Source organism: Lissotriton vulgaris, chromosome 3_1 (assembly GCF_964263255.1).
Source record: "Lissotriton vulgaris chromosome 3_1, aLisVul1.2, whole genome shotgun sequence".
Lineage (NCBI taxonomy): Eukaryota > Metazoa > Chordata > Amphibia > Caudata > Salamandridae > Lissotriton > Lissotriton vulgaris.
In genome coordinates, this window is record NC_141689.1 from 1,019,250,411 (window position 1) to 1,019,265,522 (window position 15,112).

At 45.5% G+C, this 15,112-nt stretch overlaps 1 protein-coding gene across 1 annotated transcript in view; it reads right to left on the reverse strand.

Annotated features, from left to right (window-relative positions):
* FREM1 (FRAS1 related extracellular matrix 1) overlaps positions 1–15,112 on the reverse strand; it is a 564,068-nt gene that overhangs the window by 65,215 nt on the left and 483,741 nt on the right. Inside the window, exon 29 of the mRNA XM_086961404.1 lies at positions 1,939–2,088. Within this exon, the coding sequence (XP_086817530.1) occupies positions 1,939–2,088 (150 nt within the window). The remainder of the gene's footprint in view (positions 1–1,938; positions 2,089–15,112) is intronic.

Here is a 15,112-nt window from a genome sequence, read left to right on the forward strand (position 1 = left end):
TGTGAAAAGATGCATTGCTGGAGTTACGTCACTTTTGTGACACACTCCAGCAATGCGTCACTTTTGTGCTTACAGATACGTCAGAAATACTGAGGTATCTGTAACTCCTTGTGACACGATGCGTCATACATTAAATATGACGCATCAGGTATGTCGCAAAGAGGGCACACTAAGAAGTGATGCATCGCTGCTTCGCAGCGATGCGTTATTTCTCATAAATTGTCCTCTGGGGATTTTTGTTCCAGTCAGATCTGTCAGCGCTGGGACGCCTCTTTGCTGGGGCAGCTGTGCGCTTTAAAAAACATATAACATAACATAACATTAATGAGGCCCTCAACGTTTACTCTATGAGCCAATTGGTTAGACATGCAGTGTATCAGAAAATAAAGTTTGACACACTGAATGCCACCATTTTTAAACTTATGATTTCAAGTAAGTAAGAAGAGCTATAATTGTGATATAGCAAGAAAGCAAAGACCTTCTAGGGTTGAGATACGATCTCAATGTTTTTATGTTGTTTATGTGCTATATTCTAGATTTTCTGTAAAATAAGGCATGTGACAAATGCTATCTTATGTGGATGCTTTCTGGTGAACCTAAAGGAATTTCAGACTATTCAGGTTTGCTACAATGTTGATGAACGGTGTCTTAGTCAAGTGCCAAGACCATTGGTGTCCAGCTTAAAATCCTTTGGGGAGTTTGTAAACAGTACCCAGTCACAATAATATTCAGAACAAGGGACTAGTTGCAGACCAACTGATCAGCACGTTTTTTTAAATTGGAGCAGATGTAATAGTGGCTCAGCACACTTTGACACTTTTCTAAAATGCCAGAACTATAGAGGTTCAGTCTCAAAAAAGAACATTCATGGTCACGATTCTCTTAAGCTTAGATATCCACAAGATGGAGGCACCCATGACACCAAGGTTTCACCAGTTATAACCGGCTTTAGGGCTAGTCACCGACTGTGACTTTAAATGATGATACTCCTGCAACTACAGGACTACAATGATGGTGCTAACAGTCCAGGAATCACGAAAGTCAGCTCAATCCAATTGCATAGTACACCACTCAGAGGCAGTAAAGGTGTGAACACCATAAGTGTAAGTGGTGAGTCGGAAGTTGTGGGCTCTCACCAGTACATTGTATTTGACATTACTGGTTGATTCAATGCTCTGATCCCAAAAAAATCACTTGACCCCACAGTGTCCCCATTAGCTCTACATCCCTTGTTTTTACTAGTCATTACTTATGAAGTGTTTTCCACATCACTGCGAGGAGGAGATGCAAACTTGCACCTGCCCCAGGCTCATTGGAACAGCGAAGGAAAGACTTGAGAGTTTCAAACCACAGAGTCCTTCGTTCACTACCAGTTAGACTGGATTTTGAAGAGGGGCAGGGATCCTCCAGATGTCTACTGCGGTGTGCGACTACCCATGCCTACAATGGGTCCTTGTGAACCCATTGCGATGGGAACATTGGAAGGAAAAATAACTGTGCTCCCACTTTCTAGGTGACACACGGTTAGGACACCTCCCTTGAGTCTGCTTGCCCCTGTGTTTATGTTGGTATTATAAAATGCGCAGAGAAGCAAAGTCCCTTGTAAATTTGACAATGACTTGGGGTGCAAAATGTGTCCTAGTGCAATCAATATTACAGTTTGGGCTGCACAAGTGTCTTTGACCCTTTCTGTAATAGGAAAATAACCCTGGAGGATCAAAAAGTGGGCACTAAAGCCTGTTGCCCACCTCCCTCCCTTGAGGCACTTCCTGTTACCCACCCCTCAGGTATTTATATTTTTAAGAATCCAAAAGGCGGTAATGGGTGTTTTTGAACCAAATGAAACTTCCGCAGACAATTTGCTGCTGAAAGCGAGACGGTGCTCATTCAAGATTGTTCTACCATGTTTTTCTTCCAATGAAGATCAAAAAAGAATACCTCCTCTGGGGTCCACAATTTTCACCACGGCCTTTGTTCTGGTGCCAAGAACAGTATTCACAGGAGAGCTCAGCACCACTTCAAAGATCTCCTCGTCTTCCTCTAAGCCGTCACGGTTAATTGCTACGTTCCACGTCTTGGTTGACACTCCTGCAACAAGTAAACATTTCAATTACACGTTTAATTACCATTTCATTCGGCATGGTGAGGAGGAAAAAAATATATATCAATTAGCACGTCTGAAGCCAGAGTGGGAACTGTCGTGCACATTGCCGGGCCCCCAAAGTTCTAAGTGACAGCCTGCTGTTCTCCTAGTCCCCGGAAGGCGCTGCACGTGCTCCGCGGACAATGACGCCGAGGCGCACGGACGCGCTGGACAAAGACGGCTGCGTAGAAGAGCCCGCATGAGAAGCCAGAGGAGACCCGCTTTCCTCCGTTTCAAAATGTCAAAAAACAGCAGCTTCTGGACACCACTTGAGGCTCAGAGTAATCATCCTGGAGCCGCAGCGGATAATTAATTCGTGGGTGACCAATGAAACGCTGAACCAATTTGGAGATGTTGGAAGCAATTCAGTAGCTGGGCCCCACAAAGACGAACGTTTTAACAAAGCGGATATGGCGCAGTTTGGACACAATTAAGCATGCAATGTGTGCACAAAGCTTTATCATGCTAAAACAGATGGCCGGTGTGCTGCAAGGGACAGGGATTTGTAGAAAGAAGGACATGCTTTGAAAGTCATATAGTGATTGAAAAAGCAACAGCGAAACATTTCAAGTAAATCGGATTTTTATTTTTGCTGTTTTACAGCCCAGTAAGATGTAAAGCAAGAACATTTTCCTTTCGAGTGTATCAGGAAAAGTACCACATTGCCGCTCCTACTGCCACATTACAGTATCATAATAAATCAGAAAACAAACAACCAGTCTATAGTTGTCTAAAATCATACAAACGTGATCCTTGCTTATTGCTGTGTTTCAGACAAAATGCCACATGCTGCTTTGTATCTAGTTAAGATCTCTTCCTTTCTATATTTTCTTTCAGTTACATTTCTATGATTAGCCACAGGCTGCTTTATCTGTCTGAAAGACATCAGGCTATTAATTCTGTAATAAGCTGCAATATGAAGCAGAGAGTTGACTTTTGGTCAGCCCCCTCGAGACATTAGCTTACATGTATTTTTCATGCTTTGCCATTTCTTGGCTGGGTTCTCCGTGAAGGATACAGCTTTAAGAGGATGGGCGTATTGTCCCATTTGTACTCTCATTTGACCTTGGATGATGGAACCTGAAGTAGTTCTTTTGTAATTCTGCAGATGCGGCTTGAACGGTATCTTTTATTTATGAGGAACTACACACCGTTAGTTGCTTATCACATTTGCACTTTTTTTTGTCATGATAACAACTTACTGTATTTAAAACTTAAACACACTGTGCTATAACCTAGTCCCCACAAAGATATTTCACCAACAGTGCTTTTAGTTATTAGAACCTTCATTATCCTATTGCCTGTATCCCCCCCTGCCCGCGCATCTCCCTGCACCGCTTCCTGTCGCATGCACCTCTCCAAGCCTCACCTCTCCTTGCCTGCGCCTCTCCCTGTCTGCATTCAGGCCATGCCACTCTGAACCCATACATCTCCCTGTTTCTACCTCTCCCTAACTGTAAATATCCACCTTCCACTCCTAGCCAGTAGCTCTCCTGCCCATATATCTCCCAACCTGCACCTGTCCAAGCCCTCTTCTCTTTCTGTCCACACTTCTCTTTGCCTGCTCCTCTACTTTGCTGTACAGATCACTGCCACAAACTCTCCATTCTCTCATCTCCCTAACTCTATGCCTGTTCCTGGAACTATCTGCACCCATCTCGCTTCTTTCCCAGCGGATACCTTTGCCTGCCAAACTCTCTAGGGCTCCTAGCTTTTCTCCCTGTCTGCTTGCTTTTCTCCGTGTCTGCTCGCTTTTCTCCGTGTCTGTCTGTTTTCCTGATCATACCTCTCCCCAACAGTTCTTCTCTCTCTTAGATGCTCCGTCTGTATGCACATCCTGCGCTTCCAACCTGTACCCCAGTCTACCTTTATTTCTGCCTATCTGCATCAACCCCCAACGTCGGCTAATTTCCTTGCCAGGATGCTGTCTGCATCTCTCCTTGCATGTTCTTTTTTCTTGGCCACACCTTTCTCTGCCTGCACCACTGCTAGCCTGTACCTTTCTCTTTCTATATGTATGTATACATTATTTGTGTCGCCAATAGGTCTGGCTTATAACTGAAAATGCAGGCTATTTTATAAGCTTTACCAATACTCGGTGGTTGGTTCTTAATAGTGTTGAGGCAATGCTGAAGTCCAAAGTGTGGATTGAGCCTGTCTGTCTCCTAGGAGATTCTGAACAACAGAAGCAGCTGCCCACCCCCCACCCCCAGGCCAGCAGACCATTGGCTATTCAGCTACCAGGCAAATCTGAGCCCTCCTCTCACACATGCCCAGGCCCCTTAAGGCCTTGCTGGGTGCACCCCAAATCATTCTCCTCCATCTTGTGAGTTGCAGCCTACCTGTGCCCCAGATTGCAGTGAGCAGAGTCCAGGAATTGGTAAGGAGACAGACTAGTGCTGTCTCTTCCCAAGACAAAAAGTTATTTAAAAAACGATGTTCACTTTCTGTGTTTAGTCTATGCCTGTGATTGTTACAGTTAAAAATTGTAGTTTTAGCCTGCCTGTACGTGCATATTTTATCACCTGTGTTGTGTTTTAAATTTGTGGTTTTCCCTGCCCATGATTGCCTCCATTTAGTGTGTTGAATTGTGGGATTTGCAGTTCAACCTCTGTAGTTTGTCCCTCTCATTCCTTGGTGACAATTCTGTTTTCCCTCAAAATTTCTCATTTGCCCTGTGCTAAAACCTGTATGTTAAAACAGTGCACTTCCAGCCACCATATTGTGGACTCACAAGCCAGTGAAGCCAGCCCCCCTGCCTGCCCCCCCAGAAACAGGGATTTTTCTACATCAGGGCCTGTGCACTTCGTTTTTTGACCAGTAGGGGAGTAAAGCTTTATTCAAACAGTATTGTTAGATTTCAAGTTAGTGAGGCCCGTTACCTGCTGAAGTCCAAAGAGTGGATTGAGCCTATCTGTCTACTAGGAGATTCTGAACAGGAGAAGCAGCTTCCAACTCCCTGGCCAGCAAACCTTGTCTGAGGTCGCTGGGACCTTATATGGGCTGCTAGTGGTTGGGACATGTCTACACTGGTTGGTGGTTGTATCTGGTGTTTCTATTGGATTAGGGTTAATGTCCTAATTGGTTAGGTATTTGAGGGTTCTGATTGATTTCTGGGTCTGTGATTCAATCATTGTAGGGTTGGGACTAGGGCTAGCGTTAGGATTTCTATTGGAAGTAGGGACTAGGGCTACCTGTGCCATTGGTTGCATGGACTTGTTTTGGGACTCCTGGTAGGGCTAGAGCCTTTATTGGACGTAGAGGTCAGGGTTTTTTAACTGATTGGGTGCTTGGACTAGGGCTAAGATTGGCTGTAAGTTCCTGGTCTCCTATTGGTTCTAGATTTTAGGGCTAGTGTTGTGATTGGGTAGTGTTAGGGGTAGGGATCCCATTGGCTGAAGGGGTCACCTGATTACTAGGGCTATAAAAATGGCCAGGCTTAGGGCGTCTCACCCCGGGCGTCGAGGCAAAGGGCAGAGAGGACAAGGGCAATTTCCTGTTTGAGCCTGTTCAGGGCATAGAGGACAAGGGCAATTTTCTGTTTGAGCCTGTTCAGGGCAGAGAGGACAAGGGCAATTTTCTGTTTGAGCCTGTTCAGGGCAGAGAGGACAGGGGTATTTTCCTGTTTGAGCCTGTTCGAGACTGGTTGGGACTAGGGCCAGAAATGCTGCCCAATATACATACCTCTTTTATTTATCTATATACTTTCAATGTACAAAGAATCAATATATTTATCACTTTCTTCTAATTTAGCATTTCCAATGCACTTCCCTATTTCTCAGCCTATACTTCGCTCAATATATCTTCTTGCCCAACCTTCTGACTCATCTCAAACTTCTTTCTACTAATCTTTCCAGTGCACTACCCTAGCTCTCATCCTATACATCTATCAATATATCCTCTACATGCACTCACTCATTTATCCCAAACCCCATACCACTACTATGATCCCCAAAATAACCCTTTCTAGACTCTCCCCTACACTACCCCTCATTGCATCATCTGACACCTCTTTTACTATACCAATCCCCCAAAACAAACCTTTCTAAACTCTTCCCTCTTTTCTACCCCTCCAGAACCCTTCTCAGTCCAAATAACTGACTAACATATCCACCACTAAAATTCATTCATTTGATAACTTTATTTCGGTCATTGACCAGAAAAGTGCAGATAAAATACATACAAGCACAGAAATAAAATCCATAAATACAAGCAGTTTAAAAGTTATTAAACAGCAAGTTATCAAAAAGGAGAGAAAAATTACTTTCATGTTTCATCATACTAATTCAACCCTAATCCTGATGGGTTCCAGAGTAGCGTGCTACTTGCGCTTCAAAACCCCATCAGGGGTAGCAAGCGCTATATGAATACAAACCTTTTTTCCTCCTCTATCCTTCTGCTATGATTCCAAATCCAAATAACTGACTAACCTATTCACCACTTAAAATGTACTTGCATGTTTCACTATACTAATTCAACACTAATCCTCTTTTGGTCCCGGAGTAGCGTGCTACTCGCCGAAAAAGCGATTCAACGCCTTGTCAGGGGGAGTAAGCACTATATAAATGCAACTACAATACAATACAACCTTTGGCTGACACTCATATCCCTATAATACTACACATATCTTCCCCTCACTCCCCTGACTTTCTCACACGTTACGTCTTTTTCATCTCTCGTTCACTTTTCTCCCACCACCCTTACTCCCTTATCTCTTTCTCACCTTTCTCTGTCTCACTATCTATATATCTCACATTTCCTTCTCCCATCCCTTCTTCAGCTTTTTTTCATAACCTGTCTCTGTCTTCTAATCACCACTTTCTCTATCACGCTTTAAATTTTATAACCACTCCCATTCTCATTCAGCACTGTACCTTTATCACCATTTTCTCAACTGTTCACCTCCCCACCTCTCTCAGCTGTATTTCTATCCTGTCTATTTTTTGAGTCTCTCTTTCACACCTGCCTTCCCTTCTGTCTGAGCTAAGATTCTCATCATTGTTTGTAGAACCCCTCTCAACTGTCTCCTCCAATCTCTGCCTCTCCTTCTCTTTGCGATACAAAAGGGGGTGGTGATGGACGGAGCATCTGAATCAATCAAACACTCACACCCAGTCGAAACATCTGGGTTTAATCCATCACCGTTCTTTAGCCCACACCGCCACACCAGCTCAGACATGGCTATATGCAAATTAGTCTGACCCTGTGCCTCATGGGAACAGTCCAGCCCGAACTGCCAAGCCATGTCTTCCCTGGACCGGAAACAAGCTTCCGAGGACCGGTTTCTGGCATTCCAGCCGTCTTCAGCCCGGCTTGCTTGAATCCAGTGGAAAAGTGAGCAAGGGACTCATTACTTGCAATATAAGCTGCCTGTTATAATTCTTGACCACTACAGGGACAGAGAAAAACCTGGACAATATCTACACCATTTGTAAATAAAGGCCAATTTCCCTGTCACAGAACCTGTTGCGGTAGCAAAATTGTGCCCTGAATGGGCTTGTTATTTCATCTGTGTCTGAAAGAAACATGCTGCTTGTAAAACTTTCCTTTTTGATTATTTCATTTTAAGCAGCAGTTTGTACCGTAAAGGAATTCAGGGAGTGGAAAAAAAAAATATATATACATTTATGCTTAATCCTAGTTTTTACAATGAAGCTGTGTCTGCCCTCTAGATATAGCCTGACCACTTTTTACTCAAGGCGAGTCCAAAGTTCTTCGTCATTATTGAGTCCAGCCAGACTCATACTTTGGAGCTCTATAATGTAACTGGACTTTTTTGCTCTGAGTTTTTATAGCCTGTCTCCACCCCTTTCATGCTTTTCTACCCCATCAATACAATAATACTGTAACAGATCCCTGTTACTTTGGTGATATAGTTCAAAGTGTCTTGCGACGGGGTAGGTTGGGTCTTTGTTCGAGATGGCCCGCATGTGTTCTAATATTCGTTTTTTAGTGGGGTTCTTGTGCTGCCAATATTTATTTTTTTACATGGACAGATGAGACAGTATATGGTGTATTTAGAGTTACAATTATAAAACATTTTGATTGCTCTTATCGGCCTAGGGTCCCCTGGCCTACCTTCAAAAGTGGTAATTTTTTTACTAAATTTACAGGCTTTGCATTTCCGACATGGAAAGAAGCCATTTATCCCCAGTTTGTTCTGTATTGTGTTGGTTTTAGTAAAGTGGCTATGTATTAGATGGTCTCCGATTGAAGGACATCTTTTATATGTGATGGGAGGGCGTTGTGGAATATGATCTTTCAATATATTTTCGGTTTGGAGGATATGCCAGTTCTTTTTGAAAATTTGAATTATTTGGGCAGATTTGTCATTGTACATAGTGATCATTCATACAATGCTTTCATCGGTTTTAGTTGTTTTATTTTTAAAGGACAGTAATGTTTTCCTCTCAATATTCTGCACCTTTAATTCAGCAGTTTTTAAATATACTTCCCTATATCCTCTATCTTTAAAGCATGTCAATGCATCATTTTTAGCACTTGTATAGCTTTCCTCGGTGGTACAGTTGCGCTTTAAGCGCAAAAGTTCCCCGTAGGGTATACTTTTGATCAGGCTGGTTGGATAATGACTGCCTGCGTGCAAAACTGCATTGCCCGCAGTCGGTTTTCTGAAAAGACGGGTTAGTAAGGCATTATTTTCAATATAGACTTGAAGGTCCAGATAATTGACCGTACTATTGCAGATATTCCCTGTAAAAATCAGGTTTAAGTCGTTATTATTTAGAGATGCGATACACTCCTCTGCCGAGGGTCGATCGCCTCTCCATATAATAAACAGATCGTCAATATATCGCGACCAAAGCACGATCCTGTCCAACCATTGATCATTGGCCTCCCCCCAGGCTACGTGCTTCTCCCACCAGTCGACGAAAAGGTTTGCGTAGCTGGGGACGAAGCACGTACCCATCGCTGTACCTCGGTTTTGTAGGTACAGTTGCCCACCAAATATGAAGATGTTATTATGGAGACAATATGAGACCATATGTAACAGCATTTCATTGTGTTGTGTACATTTTGGATGTTTTTGACCCAAAAACCATCTTATTGCTGTTAAACCATCTGAATGACTAATACAGGTGTATAAACTTGTGATGTCCAGGGTTATAAGCAATAAATCTTCTTCCCATCTAACCCCTTGTATGTGTCTGAGAAAGTCCTGTGTGTCCTGTATATATGATGCCAGGTTTCTCACAAAAGGAGATAGAAATGAGTCTACATAAATCGCCGTGTTCTCCAAGAGGCTGTTGATGGAAGCCACAATAGGTCTTCCTGGTGGATTTGTGAAGTGTTTATGAATTTTTGGCAAGTGGTAGAAAGTTGGTAATGTTGGTTCATCACAAAACAGGAAGAGGTACTCATCGTTGCTTAACATGCCTTCCTCTTTCCATTGCCCAAGTAGTTGATGGTATTTAGTTATGCTTTCCACATATATGTTGTGGTGGATTTGGGTGTAACATTCAACATCTTCCAGTTGCCGCATTGCTTCCCTTTGGTAATATTCTTTGTTGAAGATCACCATGTTTCCACCTTTATCTGATGGTTTGATCTCAATGGTTTTGTCGTTTTTTAATGTTTGTAATGCTGTGGAATTCTAGTTTGTGAGCTAAACATTATCTGCGCCCACTTGTCACCCACGTACAACGTGCACGATCACCATTTTAGGCATCATGGTCTCCCTGTCCACGATCGATCGCCAGCGCGCCCCTCTGACCCAGCAAGCATCCTCCGCGCACCCTGGCTCCCCCTCCCTCCCCTCATGAACATAACCCTTCTGCATGACCCTGTCCTTGGGAGTCACGCCAGCGCCTGACCAACACCTCCTCTCCTCCGATGAATGCCCCTCTGTTGATCAACCTTCCCTCCGCACTGGATTGTCCACGAGGCATGAATACCACTCCTTTGATGACCCCTCACCCCGTGTCCAGCTGTCCACACAGGTCTGAGGCCATCGCCTAAGCCGGGAGATATCATTTACTGCCCCTTATTGTATGGAATCACCCCTCATCAAAGGACACACTGTTGATCAGGGCCTCCCCGCCCCCTGGGATATGATCAGGCGCACACATCCTAAGACTTGGCAAAACACTCAGCTGCACGAAGACCCCCTCCTCTCATCAGTAGGTTGAGGACCTCTATTGTGAAGGTATATGGGGGTGGGATTGACACGAGGATTGCGGGGATGTCTTTTTCCGGGCTTCACAATGTTCTGATTATAATAAAGGAAGGTCACATGCCATAAACCAGTGTATAAGAGGCCAGGCCTCCGAGAGGCTGTTAGAGCACCTCGAGATGATACCTTGTTGTCTGATCTGATGTGTTCTGCTCCGTCGGAATAAAACTTCTGTTTCCTGCCTTCTGGTCTCCGGCGCCTGCCTCATTACTTGGTAAATTTGAATGGTACAAGGGCGGTCAGCGCCGGGCAAATCTTGAGAAAGGTCCTAGCCCTACCTTTTTCCACAATTGGCGCCCAACGTTGGGCCCATCAGCGACACGTGGATCCAGTGGGAGAGGTCCCGATGACAGAGTGAACGACTGCAACGATCGGGAAGAGCTCGTGTCCGATGGACCCTCGTCTGACAGCCGATCATCCGACCTTCACTAGTTCTGAACAGACCTCTCTCGAGTGATCTACGGTCCTGACTGGGAACCATCAGGAGTGCCACGAACATCACGAAGAAGAGAGGACGATCGGGCGCTGGATCCAGAGGACAGGAAACCGTCCATGCGGTCCGGGTAAGGTCGTGTAAACACGACAGATTGGAAAAAATATTGTTTTGTTTGGATAATACTAGTATTACGCTCTGTTGAAACCCTCTGGAGATTCACTGTCTGCAAACGGGGAAAAACAAACAGGCTCTCTCTTTGCAAGCAGTGAAGGATAGGTAACGCAGACTTTTGTCCCCGTTGTAATCCGTCGTGCCTATCTTCCTCCCCCACTGTTTCCCGAACTGTCGTTCGTGGATTATTGTCTGGAGATTCTTTGTCTGCAAACAGGGAAGAACAAGGTCTCTCTTTGCAGGTAGAGAAAGAGTGGGTAACGATAACTTTTCGTGCCCACTTATTCTCCCCACTGGATTGTTTGATTGGCCGATTATTCAGTATTGGTTCTTTTGAGGTATTCACGGCCTCCAAACAACGTAGAATAGAAATATTCTGTCTAGTCTTTGTCCGCCGTGATAAGATAGGTAGTGCAGACTTTTGTCCCCGTTGTAATCCGTCATGCCTGTCTTCTCCCCACTGGTTGGTAGCCTGTTTAGCCCGGACCGCTTATTAGAGATGAACCATCCAGCTCCACTGGAGGGCACCCCTAATAAGGACATGTTCACCAAGTATGGACTAGTCGCTATAGCTTACACTAAACTATGGCATAAATATACGAAAAAGAACCCTGAAAGTCAGTGGCCACTGATAGGTTCCTTTGACGAAAATAAAATAAAAACAGTAGAAATAGCGCTCCAGAAGAATAAGACCACGCCCACTATGCTCGACAGTATCGGCATGTGGCGCAAAGAAACGGAACAACGAAAGAAAAGAGAAGAAGCAAAAATAGGGAAAGAATTACGAAAGGCAGCCCACCTAGCCGCGAAGCAACTAGAAGAAGAAATAAAAGAAAGAAAAGATACTATGCGAAACCAAGAATCAGGGTCGACAGGCCAATGTCCTGTTAGGACCCCCTCTGCGCTCTACCCTGAATTGCCCTCCAAACAACGGGCGAACGATGAGTTACTACTAGGTCCCCCAATCATCTACATGCCCCCTCCATATGCCCCCTGCCGACAAAGCTTTCACGCTCCGAGTATGAGCGAAAGCGATCTCAGTGCTAGTGCACCAGCCCTCACGGCCTTTGCACCAGCCACATTAACAACCTCATCAGACGACCCCGAGTCTAGCAAACAATCATCAGCCAGACTAAATAGGTTGAGCAAAGATGAGCGGGATGGGATCGACAAAATAGCAAAGACATTAGTAGAACGAAGGGAGAGCGAAGATTATACAATGAGCGTATATAATTCACATGCCGACAGCCACAGACGGCATTTCATCTTGCGATTCAGCTACTACACCCTGAACGCGTATGAAGATAGGTATCAGAGTAAGGGTCCCGCTAAACTAACGACACTGTATAGGAAAATTGATGTTGGAGATGGGACTGAACGTGAGGCGACGGAGCTCTTCATGCAGATGCTTGAGGTCTTCCGCCACCTCACGGAACAGAAACCAGAAGCCAAGGCTACAGTCCCTGAAACGACCTCGGTAGAGGTAGCCAATACTATGATGCCTATCAGAGAAGCAGCCCCTTACTGGATCCCGCCACGGGGCCAGGGAACGAGCGATGATATTAATAATGAAAATGCAAAGGGAAGGGTTGTGTACAATTGGGTTTACCAACCATGGGACCGACAAGATATCCTAACCTTTAAGCAAACCCTGCCCGACTTAAGAAAGAACCCGACAGCATTTTATACCGAATTAGGCACAGCCTTGGGTTCGACGGTAATGACTTTAGCAGACATTGACTTGTTCTTCGGGTTATGCCTGCCAGCTGACGTGTGGAAGCAAATCCGGAAGGCTGACCACACGGATCTGTTTGGGCATACCTGGGACCAACTCGGTAAATTAGATAGACAACGAGAACCTGGAAGGAAACCAGTGAAAGACATACTAGAACTCCCAGACAAAATAGTTCAAAAATTAAAGACACTGATCCCAGAAAGAAAGGTAGACTGGTCGATAGTCACGGCCTGTCGACAGAAACCGCAGGAAGATGTGTCAGAATACTTTTCCCGATTCGAGACAGTGTTCTCCGACTACAGTGGCCAAGACATGACCACCGCAACCGGACAGCACCTGTTTGTACAAAATTACGTAAAGGGTCTAACGCAAGAGGTCTCCCAAAAGCTGCAGACGAGTGAGAGTAGTTGGGGGGCCTCCAAACCTGCAGCTATCCTTCAGATGGCTCAGTATTACGAGCACCAAAAGAATGAGAATGATAGGGCGTCCGAGAAAAAGAAGAAAGATTTAAAGGAAAGGGTAATGATAGCCCAGATACAAGGTATAACGATAGGACGGGAACATCAAAGAGGGAACTACCAACCAGCCGCCCCCAGAGATCTACCTCCTAAAGATCACACTCCCACACCCCACACTGGACGTAGAGACATTAGCAACGACCAATGCGCCTTCTGCAAAGGGTTCGGCCATTGGAAATACCAGTGTCCGGTTATGCTAGAGATGAATAGAAATAGGGACTCCAGGGATGTGGCAAGTGGTCCAAGAAATGGGGTACAAGGACGAGGGCATGCCAACGGCACCAACAATGACAGATCAGGGAGACTGAACACATTTGACCGCCCCCGGCAGAAACCAATATCAGCTGTCCGAAGGTGAACATGCCCCCGAATTTGCATAGGACTGCCAGGGGCAAGGGAGGGATCCAGTCGAGCTCTGTGTTGACCAGCAAGGTCCTTATGTCACCGCTAAGGTCCTGGGTACAGAGTCTCCATTCTTGGTAGACACTGGGGCGACACGTAGTGTGTTATCAAAACGACTGATTCCAAGGGCACCCTTGTCTGGCTCACACATAACGTCGATAGGTTTCGATGGAACGCCCTCCACTAACCCCCTGTCCGTACCTATTTCCTTTGATCTAGAAAACAACACATCTGACGCGACATTCCTGCTTTCCTCCAACTCCCCTGACGCCATTATGGGCATTGACTTACTGAAACATTTTCGAGCTACCATTAGGTGTTCCCCAGATGGAATACGAGTCATCCTATACGACAACCCAGACATGCCCAGATCCCGTCCCCCACGACACATGTGCCCCATAACTGACGCTGACATGTCCTTGCTTGACACCCTGCCCCCGTACCTGTGGGCCAAAAACGACTCTGATGTGGGGCGAATGATGATTGATCCTATCCACATAACTGTACGACAGGACGCTATGCTCCCGAAACTCCCGCAATATCGGATATCCCCAGAGGGTGAGAAGGCACTGGTAGCGATCATTCAGTCTCTGGTAGATGCAGGAGTGGTTGAAGAGGTGGTTAGCAACGTCTGCAACAGCCCAATCCTACCTATTGTTAAGAAGCAAGGTGAAGGAGATGAGAAAGCGTACCGCTTCATCATCGACTTACGAGAGATTAACAAAGTGGTTGTACCCCAATATCCCGTAGTCTCTGATATCACCACCATTTTGACCCTCATCCCGTCCACCGCCACCACCTTCACTGTTATCGACCTTAAGAACGCGTTTTTCTCTATCCCCATCCATCCAGACAGCCGTTATCTCTTCGGCTTCACTTTAAAATCCCGCTCGTACCGATTTTGTAGAGCTCCCCAGGGGTACACTGAAAGTCCCAGCATTTACAGCCAGGCCCTCAAAAGACAGCTGGATGCCTTCCAGCTACCAGAGGGAGTGGTGTTGATCCAATATGTCGATGATATCCTTTTGGCGGCCGACACCACCCCGCTTGCAACGACAGCCACCGTCCAACTCCTACACTTTCTTGCAGAAAATGGCCATAAAGTCTCCAAAAAGAAGTTACAGTTCTGCCAGCCACAAGTGACTTACCTAGGCCATCTTCTGTCCAAAGAAGGGAGGAAACTTACCCCTGACCGAATCCAAACCATCCTAGACACCCCCATCCCAAAAACACAAAAACAGGTCCGCTCTTTGGTTGGCCTAACCTCTTTTTGCAGACAGTGGTTGCCTAATTACAGCCTCATTGTGAAACCATTACTTGCCCTGCTGACCAAAGATGTCCCCTCCCCGCTTCCTTGGACCACTGAGTGTCAAGCCTCCTTTAAGGAATTACGGGATGCACTCTGCTCGGCACCCGTCCTCGGAACGCCGGATTACTCCAAACCCTTCTCCCTCTTCACCCACGAAAGGGAGGGATGCGCATTGTCTGTCCTGACTCAATCGATTGGTCCTAAGCA